Below are 12,455 nucleotides of genomic sequence, written 5' to 3'. Positions count from 1 at the left end.
TGAAAGGATGAAGTTCGTCTTCGGTGCCACGTACAAGTGCTACAAAATGAAAAAATCAATGTCTTTTAGTTAATTAACAGGCATGTGCTTCTACTTTTCAAAATTAAAATACCGGATAAGCGTCTTGAAGAAATGTAGTACGCCAATACACGTGGCAAAACACAAGCATATAGAGCCAAGATAAAATAACTGAAGCTATATCTATACTTTTAACTAACCCTTCTTTGTCATTCCTCTAAAGTGGCGGATCTAGAAATTTTGCAAAGGAGGGGTTGTAATTTTGGACTGCTCAGATAAGCTGTGACGTCACGATCCCGCCCATCATCGCTAATCCGTTCATCGTAGCGTTTCTGTGCAACTTGGCTATCTCGATCGTTGCGCGATCACTTCGGGACTCGTTCTTTTCTTGGGATGGAGACGAGAAGGCTCGAACGAAGGTCAACGGCTGCCTTATACGGGATTTGTGAACCCCCGTATTTCAAGCATCTAGACGCCGATTTCCCTCGAACGCTAACGCCGATTCGAAATAAGACGAACGCAGGTTGAACGAGAGGTAAATCTGTTGCATTGGTCATGAAATGAAACCGCCTCTCGTCGGTTTTAGGCGAAAGCGTCGTCACAATGCGGAAACAAGAGAAGAAAGAGAAGTTCTACGTTGCACAAATATAGGTAAGCAACTCATTGAGATTGATTTTGTTCAGCGCACAGTAAAAGCGAGGGCCATGTCGAGCGCGTATGCTAAAACCTGAGAGGATCGATAGAGTTGCATGTATCTACACGGTCAAAGCTCTCACTAGAGACTTTGGAGGATGCGCTCGCTACGTAACCTCGGAATACTGTCCGTGGCGTCTAGAAGATCGAGGCTAATAATACTTTGCACGCTAGTATATAATAGTGTGCAGCGACTTTCAGATTGGATTAGGCACGATATTGCCCCAATATATGAATTCACTGTTTATTGCATCAGGAATCAAGACGGAACGACGGAAATTATTCATGCTAAGCAGTTATACAAAAAGGCGCGGCTACAAGCCCATGGCTGGAAACAATTTCACTGGGTATACTCACTAACGAAATCGGAAATCAGATGTGATTTTTAATTGGTCTTTCAGGTTCTTTGATGAATCCTTTATGGAAATCGAGCCTTTTCTCCTATACACGCCTTTCTTCAATGCGCCGGTTCTTCCTTTCAGAAGTTCAGTTACAGAAAGTAGATGTGATCCGTCATCCGCCTTTGGAAGGAATGCGGTAACGTCGCGTAGCGTAATTTGGTTCGTTGATGATACCAATTAAGCGGTGAAATTTTAGGCAACGAAATGAACGTTTTCTAGCTGAAATGTACGGTATTTATAATGACTTCAATTCTTATTTTCTTATTGACTTTATGTACAGGTCTGCGCTACAAGTTCGCTACGATGACTTTCGAAGTTTGAGCGATCGCCAAAAGGGCCCCTTTCGTTCCAATATTATTAATAATCATTTTGGCAGCCTTCGTTTCCGAGATATTGAATGGGAACTAAGAGAACGTAAAGAGAGATGCTCCAATCTTGAGGCAAGTGAGGAAAGTAAAGTTGTTCTCTAACTGAGTAGGCGAAGTACGAAGTAAGGTTGTTTGTAGAGTTGAAATTGCTTCTCGGTGCCTGACTCTCGAAGCTCAATGCATATTTCTTACAGACGAAAAGCAAAAATTATATAAAAAGATTCGATAATTCGAATAGAGGTTTTATTAAGGTAATTTTTGCTCTGATCTGAAATGGAGCGGCGGAGCGGCAACACCGAACCGAACGTCGTGGTCTTGAGTGTCGACGTCATACTCTTCTAGACTCACTTGAAGAAGCGCAACGCAGTCTGAACGAGTTTGTTGCAATTCTCCGCTTAGCTCCCAGCAAGTTGAGCGTACCGATGAAAAGCTCGGAACAGGTGCTTATGCAGGTGGTTTAAGCAGAACGTAACGCACATCTTTCTTTTCGTTTAGCAGACGTGTGCATTTCCTTCTGGCACGGCATGCAAGTGGCCGTGAAAAAATTCAACGGACAATACTATTCTCTTGTTCTTCTTGTATAATGATTTTTCACAGCGTTGCGTAAACAGGTGACTTATTCTTTGAGCGGGCATCATTATTTTTTGTTACTGATACCTTTTTTCTTCATCCCGTGCTAGAAACTCGTTTGAAATCACTGCTCTTGCTCAAGCGTTAATCTACTCCCAAAGACCTCCGAGGCCAATGATGTGAAAGAGGCCACACCTCTATAGCAGGGGCCGATAGAGTTGGCTTCCCCACTATGGCGAGACGCGGTGGGTAACAATAGCGGTCCCCTTGGATAACATGGGTGGCGGACTCACATCCGAGGACGCTTCACTCCCAAGGCCCATCTCCGAGGCCAATCGAGGATAAAGAGGCCGTACCCCGTGCTTCGTGGGTCAACCGAAGCTCCGGGCTCCGTGTCCACCAGAGGGCGTGGGTGAATCGCCCTCCCAAGCCTGAAGACGCCGAAAGGACGATTATTTGTAGCTTATGTTATCTTCCGGTTTATTTCCGGGTTTATTGAATAAAAAATTATTTCCTCTATTTTTCATTGCGCCGCGCCGCGCCCTAACTATAAAGACACGCACGTGCAAAAAAATCCCCTCTCCCCTAAACCCCAACTGCGTAGAGCAAGTACACCATGCAATAAAACATCACGTCCTCTGTCATTCTGCGACGATTCATTGCGGAAGCGCTGCAGCATCCGATGATAGCATCACGGCAGGACATTTCGTGCTCCGAGAACGATGAAAGGATGATCATGCATGGGCACCTCTATTACCCAATTACAGCGACAACGCAATCCAACTGCGGACCATTCACAACTGACCTACCGCGGCACCGACCCAGTAGGTCACAACAACATCACCACTTCCAGAGGTAGCCGCACCCGCGTCCACAGTCACTAATGTGCATCACCAATGTAGCAGTAGAAAGCAGTTACGATCTAGATATTGTTCACCCATAAGCACGTGATGCTAGCGTATTTCTCTCTCTTCTATGAGGAGCGTTACTCGAGATGTAAGATGATACATACATACAGGCCCCTGTGATCGGGCGACCATCAAGCGATTGCAGAGGCGGCCACTGAAAGCTTACTTTGATCAGCGGCGACAATTTACTCAAATAGACGGCGCTTCTCTTCTCCCTAGCACGAACCGACCCTAACAAAACACACGTAAAAACGCTTTGACTAACTTGCCAATTTGCCAATTAAGACACGCTCGACCAATCTCGAGTAATTTTTTAAACTGGAACTGATAGATGAGATTGTCAAGAGAAACTTGATGCTTTTAAATCGTTCAGCGTTGTTAAAAAAAATCCTGCTTATGACTCTGAGGTTAGCTCCCATAGGTTATTCAAGACGGCGGCTTACTGCTATATACACGTATTAGCCATGATCTCTGTTTCATTGTCGTTCCAAGCATCCAAACCTCTTACCAAGAATCTATGGAGCTCATCCCCCAATTCAACTAGGACGCGAATTAGCAGAGACAAAGTCGAAAAACTAAAAAAAAGAGAAGACGAATGCAAGTACAAGATTTTGGTGTGTACGTCACCCACATCCCAGGTGATTCTAGTTTTGCTTGTTAGAGTTTCGAGCAGAGGCGATGACGTTTTCTATACGAACTCCGTATAAAACATTTGAAAAACACACGAGAGTTTACTTACATGTGAGTACAGTACAGTGACACGCTCTTCGCACTTTGCTGCGAGTTCAGGTCAATCTATAGATACATATATGACAGGCCGTTGGGGTAAATGGGTGAGATCCCTTTTCAGGGCCACGAGATTTTGGCTCGCGGCGACCGCTGCGAAAATCGTGCGCTCGCATAATTCAAACCACATGGAGACACACCTTATAGCTTTTCGTCGCGCACCGGAGACAAGAATTCGACATACGAGGGAGGAGAGAAGAGCTTCGAAACGGCGACGAATGAATTCGGCTCTTGGGCGATGGGGAACAACTCAGTTGCGTCTACAAACCCGTTTAACTGTAGGCATTTAGAGTACCGTTAAATGGAATATCTGCACTCGCGTCTCGAGCTCTACGTTGCGCTTCGCAAGGCGAAAATCTGTTTATGAGACACCTTAGGGAGCCTCACTTTTTCGTAACGATGTCAGCGGGTAGAAAAGGTGCTTTGGAAAGCATCCTACTGATAGCGGGAACGCGTCCTGCGAAAAATTGAGCGAAAACGACCACACTTCTAAGACCATTACCCGGATATGGACATAAACAATCAATGGTGCCCGGATAAGCGCACCAAATACGTATGATCAGAGTCTGATTGAGTGAACCAGTCGGTATTGCTGATTGTAATAGATTCATAAAACAAAACTGCACATTTATTAGACAACCATTGACTGTTGTTTTTTGAGATAAAGATTCCAGCGAAAGAGCGCAAGAGTTTCTGTCATCTTTGCTTACTGACAGCCTCCTCCTCTTCATTCGTCCCAGCCGTAATTGAGCAAGCAGCTTCCATTCTTCACTAGAGAAATTGCTTCAGAAATTTCTGGTGGAGTATCATTTCTCCACGGCTTAAAAATGCCGTCGTGGCTGACAACGAGGGCGCCGTCGTGATTTTTGTAACCACTGAGCATGTATTGGTTGCCAGCTTGAACAGAAGGACAGTGACACGCCACCGACTTTGATCCAAGATCAAAATGACCGTCGTTCACACTTGTGAGGTTGGTGCTTTGGCGCTGTAGAGAACTTCTTTCACATCGCATTTCATCATCGTCGTATCATCTCCCATGCTCACTACGTCTTTGATTTCCGCCACTGCTGCGAATGAAGACGTGCAAATGCGTTGATATACTAGAAAGTCGCCGGGGCAGAAGAAGCCCTCGCAGGAATCACATGCTGTTGGTCAGAACCGTCGACGCAATCTTGCGTCAAGTCGCACACCTTGTAGCTCGAAATGCACCGGCATCCATCACATCTGAATCCATAGATGCAGTTATTAGTGCAGTTAGGAACGCACATCGACTCGTGAGATGCTCCTTCGGCTGTGGTTATGGTACCATCTGGACATGTAAGGCATGACGTCGGTCCTTCTTCCGGCTGGTATGAATGCATGGAGCATGGAGTGCGCAAGGACGAACGCTGTTGTGAGAATACTTCCCAGGTTGACATACTCGAAGACAATCTTCTAAAGATTTGGTGCCTTTCCAGAGAGTCTCAGTTTTGACAGGACAAATTTTGCATTCGCTCTTTCCCTCTGCATCCTGATACGTGTGAAGAGGCAATGGTTCGCATTTTCCTTCGCGGATGTAGTTTCCCCTGCCACACAAGAAACATCGCGTGCCCATTTTGATTTTACTCGCAGCTAGCCTGAACTCTGCTAGCCGTTGCATCTTTTGAATTGAATGTGATTCCATTGATTTCGACGCTAAGAGGATCGCTTTGGACAGAGCTTACGAGTTTTCTTGCCGCGGTGTGCACAGCACTTATGAGTTTTCCTGCTGCAGCTCTGCAAGTTGAGTTGCAGTATCTGGCATTCAGAATCCTTCTAGAGTTTTTGAACGCTTCAACACGAAATTTCACGATAACAATGTTTATTTTTCCACTGACTTGGCGTCTACGTCTTTCCCCGCCATCGTCGCACTCAACTTCGCCAAAGTTGGTAATGGTGATCTGATTGCAAGGACAGAGCCGCTCTAACAAAGACTGAAGAGTAAGGCTCGAGATTTTTTTTTCTTCCGGTGAGAGGCTTTTGCATTCTCCACGATATTCAAATTTACTTTCGGCAGATAAAGAATCCCAAAGGATCGGCTTCTATGCATTCCGGAACCGGAAGTTGTCGTTCTACGTGAGACCATTTCCCGCTCACACCGCACACAAACGGATCGTCCGGTTAGTAGCTAAAGCCATAAGCGTCGTTGCAAAAAACGTTAAAGACCTGTTGTTTGTTGAATGTCGTACAAGTGACGAGGCCATTATCAGGAGCTTTAAGATCTCTGCAGGTCTTGATTTCGCAACGACTTCCTGAATATCCATCCACACAGTCACAGGTAGACGGTGCTACACACTTTCCACCATTCTCACAAACTTTATCGCACACAGGCTCGTCGCAGATGTCTCCTTTCTACTGAGTTCCTTTGCAGTCACACGTGTTTGGTGCTGAACAGACTCCGCTGCTCTCACAATTGTTTGAACAAACGGGCGCGTTGCAGGTTTCTCCTGTCCACTTCGAATTGCAGTTACATTTGTATTCAGGCAAAGCGGAACCACTGGGACCTTTCGTCTTCTGGCACGATCCGTGAACACATCCGGCTGGGCAGCGTTTTGAGCAAGCCTTGCCATCATTATTGAACAAGTCATACCCTGAATTGCATTCGCATTTAAACCCGCCGTCGATGTTCACGCATCGCGCACTGCTGGAACAGTCATGCGTACTACCTTCGCATTCGTTTACGTCGACAGATGTTGGTAGAGAATGAGACCATACTCCATCTGCACATCTGAGATGGCCGTGGCCGTGCAGCTTATAACCTCGATTGCGGTGAACAGATACAGTGTGGCCGTGACCTCTCGTAGAAGAGCCAAGACGGCCATTGTAAGGCGCATTTAAGTAGGAGCACCCTCTAGGTGGCGGAGGTGGCGCCGGTCGATACGATGGCGGAGGACTCCTCCATGTCATTGATAGGATTACTTCGGAAAAAATAATTTATAAACCGCATAAACGTTAGTAAAGTGCAAACCTACATTCGGCAACAAGAGACACAACCCCAACCTCTCTTCTTTCGACTTTTTGCTACAGCAGCTGATGAATCATCGTTCCCTTTATTTGGCGCGATAGTAGCGACACAATAAACCGCAAAGAGAAGAAAAACAAGGCAGTTTCTCAGCTTCATTGCGTTGAGCACAAAAGCCTCATCACCGGCTTCAACGCGCCCGCGTTTTCATATATAGTGCTACCCTGCAGGAAGTAGATCCGCCAAAGATTGTCAGGTGCCTATGAAGCTTCCGAAACGCGTCAGACAGGAAACAAATCAGACAAAGTTTTAGCTGAACATTGAAGGAAAGACGCTGAAAGTGAAATTGCCGGGCGAGTTCATTCTGACGTAAGCAGGATGAACTTGAGGCACTTTTAAAAGCTAATCTCAAAAACATGTCGGGAAAACGCGTTTATGAAACGTCGACGGTATAATCAAAGGACTTACCGGTATTTTCTAAATAATAATATTGTTATGTTTTAATCATTTGCTCCGGGTAACTTGTGTTCTCAATATTCACGTCTATAAAGTCGTGTGCTCTATCTCAGGTTCCCTAAAACGGGTTAATTAATTAAGGATTTCATTGTCATGAGATACATTGATTCACATCTACATGCTGCAGTAGACTCCAGCCTCTAGCTGCGACCGCGCTATTTCCTTAGCAAAACTAGACTTAACGCAATATTCAACTCTTCTTTACAGAGATCGACTCCACGTCGACGTGGAGTCGAAGCTAGACATGCACGTAGTGCATGTATGGCTTCGCGATTCACGACTGACACTTCGGAAGAAGTGGCTGCGTAAAAGAACGAACCGGACATCCACTTTTGTATGCCTCTTAGAGCTTGTTCATAACGCTAAGTAAAGATCACCAGCGAGCGAGAGAAACAGAAAGTTATCCGGGACGCCAATGTATCGAAGGCCGTGTTGTTCCGGGCATTTCGTTTTGCCGTCGTCTTCGTTTTGCTTTCATGCAGCCACGCTACACATGTCGACGTGGCTAACTTCTATCTAATTCATGGTTCCTTTCTACGGAACTTCGGCAGGACGAGGTAATTTGGCCCTAGCAATCCTTAGGGGCGCAATGGATCGATTATGGCACTAGGGGGGTTGGATCTGTGCACAATCTACTGGAAGACCTACAAAACTGACTTCGAACTTCTTGCAAACTGAAAGTAAAGAGATAGAATTGTGGATTAGATACGAAAGAGCTACTTTTAATTATACATTGCCGCCTCGCAATCGACGAGCTGATTGTAGTCATTAATTCTTTATCGCTCGTCATGCAAGAGAGTACTGGCGAGATGGCACTGGTACGCTACGTGTTTATATACTACAACTTCGTATTGGATCAACAAAGGCGGATCCACTTACGGTTTTTTCAGGTTTCATCAAGTCTCGACTCTTTCCTTCCAGGAACGTTGTCTAGTTTGTTTCCTCTTTTCTTCCAAGATGCAGCCGTAGAGACATTAACGAAGCTGAATTGGCCTTTAGTGGCTAGACGATCTTCGTCTGATCTATTTCCTGCAGGACAGAATATATATGAAAGCTTTCATTGACGCCGGTGTTCAGAGTTTGAACTTTCGCGTGGGAAGCAATGAAGCTTGCTACCTGCGCTGGTTTGCTTTTTGTTGCTGTGTACTGTGTCGCTAATATCGAGCCAAATGAAGGAGAATCATCAGATGGTGTAGCAAAAAGTCGAAAGAAAAGAGGTTGGGGCGGTGCGGCGGTGGCTGCGGCCACTGTAGTCGTTGGTGCAGGTATGCCAGAAGTTTACAAATATTTTCGTTTCGACATTTTGTCTGAATGCAGTCGTTGCTTCTTCATCAAGGAGGAGAAGATTAGCAGGGATCAGATGGAAAATATCGCTACCGCCCACGAGAAGAAAATCGCCGCCGCCGCCGCCGCCGCCGCCGCCGCCGCCAAGAAATTGCCACAGCTTGAGTGCATCTTACAATGGCCGGCTTAGCTCTTCCTCGAGAGGTCATGGCAACACTGTATCTATAAACTGCAATCGCGGTTACAAGCTGCACGGCCACAGCCATCTCAGATGTTCAGATGGAGCATGGTCTCATGCACTGCACCAAGATGCGTCGACGTAGACGAATGCGAAAGCGGCGCCCATGACTGCTCTAGCAGTGGGCAATGCGTCAACAACAACGGCGCGTTTGAATGCGAGTGCGATTTAGGGTATGATCTTTACAATAATGGCAAGGCTTGCACCAAACGCTGTCCAGCCGGATGTGTTAACGGATCGTGCAAAACGACAAAAGCTCCTAGTGGCTCCGCTGTGCCAGAATACGAATGTCATTGCGAGTCAAATTGGGGTGACGTATCTTGCGACGAAGCAATCTGTAGCCAAGGATGCTCAAACGGTGAATGTCTTCGACCTGATGACTGTTCCTGCCATGACGGATGGACAGGGGCTTCCTGTGACAAGGCCATATGTTCTCGAGGATGTAAGCACGGTACGTGCGAAAAGCCAGAAGAATGTTCTTGCTACGCGCAATGGACCGGAGCAACCTGCGACGAGCCCGTTTGTTCGAACGAGTGTGAGAACGACGGAGTATGTTCGGCGCCAGACACGTGTGCCTGCAAAGAGGCAATGTGGAAAGGAGACACCTGCAACGAGCCTGTGTGCCTAAACCTTTGTCTGAACGGCGGAACTTGTGTCGCACCTTCCACGTGTGACTGCGTGGACGGATATTTAGGAAGTCAATGCGAAATCAAGACCTGCGCGACTATTGCGGCTCCTGCTAATGGTCTCGTCACCTGCACAACTTTCAACAACCAACAGGTCTGTAACGTTTTTTGCAACGACGCATATGCCTTTGGCTATAAACCGGATCTTCCGTTTGTGTGCGGTGCGAACGGCAAATGGTCTTATGAAGAGCGGAATGATCCGGTTCCGGAATGCATGAAAGCCGATCCAATAGGAATCTTTATAACTGGCAAAAGTAAATTCGTGTATGAAGGAGACTGTGGAAGCCTGCCACCAGAAGAGAAATCAAAAATCTCTCGTCGAGTTGTGCAGTCAATCAAAAAGCGGTTTCGTCCCAGCGATGACAACATAATCATCGACAACGGCGAAATTGAGTGCGGCGATGGCGGAGGAAGGGGTAGACGAGATACAAACAAGGTCTCCGTTCTCGTTGTTAAATTTCGTGTTGAAGCTTCCATAAAGTCTACAAAGATTCTCAATGTTAAATACTGCAACTCCACTTGCAGACAAGCTGCAGGGAAACTCGTAAGCACTTTGCGCGCCGCTGCGGCAAAAATTGTAAGCTCTGTCAAAGCTGATCCTCTTAGCATCGAAATCAATGGAATAACTCTCGTATCTAAAGATGTGGAGTCAAGTGAAATCCAAGCTGGCTGTAGCAATCCTGGTCAAATACAGATTGGGACTCGATGTATTCAATGTGGCAAGGGAAACCGTATCCGTGAAGGAAAATGCGAACCATGTCCTCTTCACACGTATCAAGATGCAGAGGGCCAGAGCAAATGCATCTCTTGTCCATATGAGACTGAAACGATCTGGAGAGGATCAAAATCATCAGAGGAATGTCTTCGAGTATGTCGAACTGGTATGTATTCTCATAGCGGCGTGCACCCTTGCAATGCATGCCCAATGCATTCATATCAGCCGGAAGTCTGCCAGACGTCCTGCCTTACATGTCGAAATGGTACAATGACTCTAACTGAAGGAGCGTCTGATGAGTCAATGTGCGTTCCCAACTGCACAAATAGCTGTCTTTATGGGCATAGATGTGATGGGTGCCGATGTCTTTCGGACTTCAAGGTGTGCGACTTGACGCAGGATTGCTTGGACGGCTCCGACGAAAAGAATTGCGACTCGTGCGAGGGCTTCGTCTGCCCTGTCGATTTTCTCACATATCAACGTATTTGCACGTCTTCATTTGCCGCAGTCGCCGAAATCAAAGACGTAGTGAAAATGGAAAATGACACGATCATGATGGAATGCGACGTGAAAGAAGTACTCTATAGGGCCAATAGCACAAACGTCACCCGCATCATTAACGGCCAGTTTTATCTTGGAGCAAAGGCGGCAGCGTGTGACTGTCCTTCTGTTCAAGCTGGCCACCAATACATGCTCACTGGTCACAAAAATCAGTACGGGGCCCTCATTGTCAGCCACGACGGCATTTTCAAGCCGTGGCGAAATGATACCAAACCGGAAATCTCTGAGGCAATTTCTCTAGTGAAGAGTGGAAACTGTTCGCTCAATTACGGCTGGGACGAATGACAAGGAAAAGGCCGTCAGTAAAAAAAGCAACAGAAACTCTAGCGCTCTTTCGCTGGAATTTTTCTTTTGCCGAAATATAGTGGTAGATTCTACATTCGCGACCCTGCGAAAGTCTCCTGCTCGTAAGTGAACTCACAACGACCTAAATTTGCGTGGTTTTAGCTTTTAATTAACTCACCCAAGAGGATGAAAAACGTTCTCTCTTTCCTTTCCTTTAGCTCCAGCACTTCTCTCTTTATGACACTGAAGCCTTCTCGTGTGTGAAAAGAAGCGATTAGATAGTTGGGCGACCATCAAGCGATCGCAGAGGCCACTGTAAGCTTACTTTGATCAGCAGCGACAATTTACTTTAATAGACGGCACTTCTTTTCTCCATATATATATATAGCACGAACCGACCCTACCAAAACGCACGTAAAAACGATTTGACTAACTTGCCAATTCGCCAATTAAGACACGCTCGACCAATCTCGTGTAATTTTTTCAAACTGGAACTGATAGATAAGATTGCCAAGTCGAAGTTGATGCTTTGAAATCGTTCTTCTTATGACACTTAGGTTAGGTCCCATAGGCTATTCAAGACGGCGGCATACTGCTACATATTAGCCATGATCCCTGTTTCATTGTCGTTCCCATGAAGGCATCCAAACGTCTTACCAAGAATCTATGGAGCTCATCCCCCAATTCAACTAGGACGCTAATCAGCAAAGACAAAGTCTATAAACTAGAAAAAGAGAAGACGAATGCAAGTACAACAGATTGGTGTGTACAGTGTACGTCACCCACTTCCCAGATGATTCTCAGTTAAGTGACACGCTCTTCGTACTCTGCTGCGAGTTATCTATAGATACATACATGTATATGACAGCCCGTTTGCGGTACACGGGTGAGGCCCCTTTTGGGGGATCAGAATCACTAGGACCACGGGATTTTGGCTCGCGGCGGCCGTTGCGAAAATCGTGCGCTCGCGTAAATCAAACCACATGGAGACACACCTTATAGCTTTTCTTCGCGCAACGGAGAAAAGAATTCGACATACGAGGGAGGAGAGAAGAGCTTCGAAACGGCGACACATGAATTCGGCTCTTGGGCGATGGGGAACAACTTAGTTGGGTCGACGAACCCGTTTAACTGTAGGCATTCAGAGTACCGTTGAATGGAATATCTGCACTCGCGTCTCGAGCTTTACGTTGAGCTTCGCAAGGCGAAAATCTGTGCGTGAGACCCCTTAGGGAGCCTCACTTTTTCGTAAAGACGTCAGCGGGTAGAAAAAGTGCCTTTGAAAGCCTCCTACTAATAGCGGAAACGCGTCCTGCGAAAAATTGAGCGAAAACGACTACACTTCTTTGACTATACCCGGATAAGGACATCAACTACTAATGATACCCGGATAAGGGCACCAAATGTGCTGTACTTATTATCAGTCAAACCAAACTAAAATTTGTA

The 12,455-nt window shown here is 46.2% G+C and overlaps 2 protein-coding genes and 2 long non-coding RNA genes across 11 annotated transcripts; 2 read left to right on the top strand and 2 right to left on the bottom strand.

Moving 5' to 3' along the window:
* The first annotated feature begins 480 nt into the window (after positions 1 to 480).
* On the top strand, positions 481 to 2,561 carry LOC136197894 (uncharacterized). Of its 5 annotated transcripts, none has more exons than XR_010672625.1 (10): positions 481 to 553; positions 605 to 669; positions 968 to 1,058; positions 1,113 to 1,248; positions 1,309 to 1,338; positions 1,393 to 1,565; positions 1,619 to 1,681; positions 1,732 to 1,920; positions 1,976 to 2,091; positions 2,161 to 2,561. XR_010672625.1 is itself a non-coding variant. In XM_065987763.1 (10 exons), exons 1-4 carry the CDS (start codon positions 579 to 581, stop codon positions 1,318 to 1,320), a joined length of 330 nt encoding a protein of 109 aa, XP_065843835.1. In that variant the 5' UTR covers positions 491 to 578; the 3' UTR covers positions 1,321 to 1,338; positions 1,393 to 1,427; positions 1,489 to 1,556; positions 1,619 to 1,681; positions 1,732 to 1,920; positions 1,976 to 2,091; positions 2,161 to 2,561. The 5 variants fall into 5 exon arrangements, 3 of the variants coding, with proteins under 3 accessions (XP_065843835.1, XP_065843834.1, XP_065843833.1); XM_065987763.1 differs by having other exon boundaries at positions 491 to 669; positions 1,393 to 1,427; positions 1,489 to 1,556; XM_065987762.1 differs by having other exon boundaries at positions 491 to 669; positions 1,393 to 1,427; positions 1,489 to 1,565.
* LOC136197896 (uncharacterized) lies at positions 2,558 to 4,242 on the bottom strand. 4 transcript variants are annotated; one of them, XR_010672629.1, is made up of 9 exons: positions 4,132 to 4,242; positions 3,885 to 4,004; positions 3,698 to 3,837; positions 3,590 to 3,646; positions 3,467 to 3,533; positions 3,125 to 3,403; positions 2,988 to 3,072; positions 2,856 to 2,930; positions 2,558 to 2,800 (listed from the first exon to the last, which is right to left on the bottom strand). It is a non-coding gene; the product is annotated as an uncharacterized lncRNA (long non-coding RNA). The 4 variants fall into 4 exon arrangements; XR_010672628.1 differs by having other exon boundaries at positions 2,558 to 2,930; positions 3,125 to 3,173; positions 3,224 to 3,403; XR_010672627.1 differs by having other exon boundaries at positions 2,558 to 2,930.
* Positions 4,243 to 8,810: 4,568 nt separating this feature from the next.
* Positions 8,811 to 11,009, top strand: LOC136198172 (signal peptide, CUB and EGF-like domain-containing protein 1). Its single transcript, XM_065988080.1, has one exon. The coding sequence runs from the start codon at positions 8,811 to 8,813 to the stop codon at positions 11,007 to 11,009; it is 2,199 nt and encodes a 732-aa protein (XP_065844152.1).
* Positions 11,010 to 11,156: 147 nt separating this feature from the next.
* Positions 11,157 to 12,340, bottom strand: LOC136197897 (uncharacterized). The gene is made up of 4 exons (XR_010672631.1): positions 12,199 to 12,340; positions 12,005 to 12,140; positions 11,796 to 11,850; positions 11,157 to 11,733 (listed from the first exon to the last, which is right to left on the bottom strand). It is a non-coding gene; the product is annotated as an uncharacterized lncRNA (long non-coding RNA).
* Between the last annotated feature and the right edge of the window lie 115 nt (positions 12,341 to 12,455).

Source organism: Oscarella lobularis, chromosome 18, assembly GCF_947507565.1.
Source record: "Oscarella lobularis chromosome 18, ooOscLobu1.1, whole genome shotgun sequence".
NCBI lineage: Eukaryota > Metazoa > Porifera > Homoscleromorpha > Homosclerophorida > Oscarellidae > Oscarella > Oscarella lobularis.
This window is presented reverse-complemented; position numbering and strand designations above follow the sequence as displayed.

Bases quoted from the DNA above. Each gene is read 5' to 3' on its own strand.
- LOC136198172 (XM_065988080.1), top strand. From the start codon at position 8,811: ATGGTCTCATGCACTGCACCAAGATGCGTCGACGTAGACGAATGCGAA.
- LOC136197894 (XM_065987763.1), top strand. From the start codon at position 579: ATGAAACCGCCTCTCGTCGGTTTTAGGCGAAAGCGTCGTCACAATGCG. The intron at 670-967 runs GTAAGCAACTCA...TTATTGCATCAG, and splicing joins TCTACGTTGCACAAATATAG to GAATCAAGACGGAACGACGG. The intron at 1,059-1,112 runs GTATACTCACTA...TTGGTCTTTCAG, and splicing joins GCTGGAAACAATTTCACTGG to GTTCTTTGATGAATCCTTTA.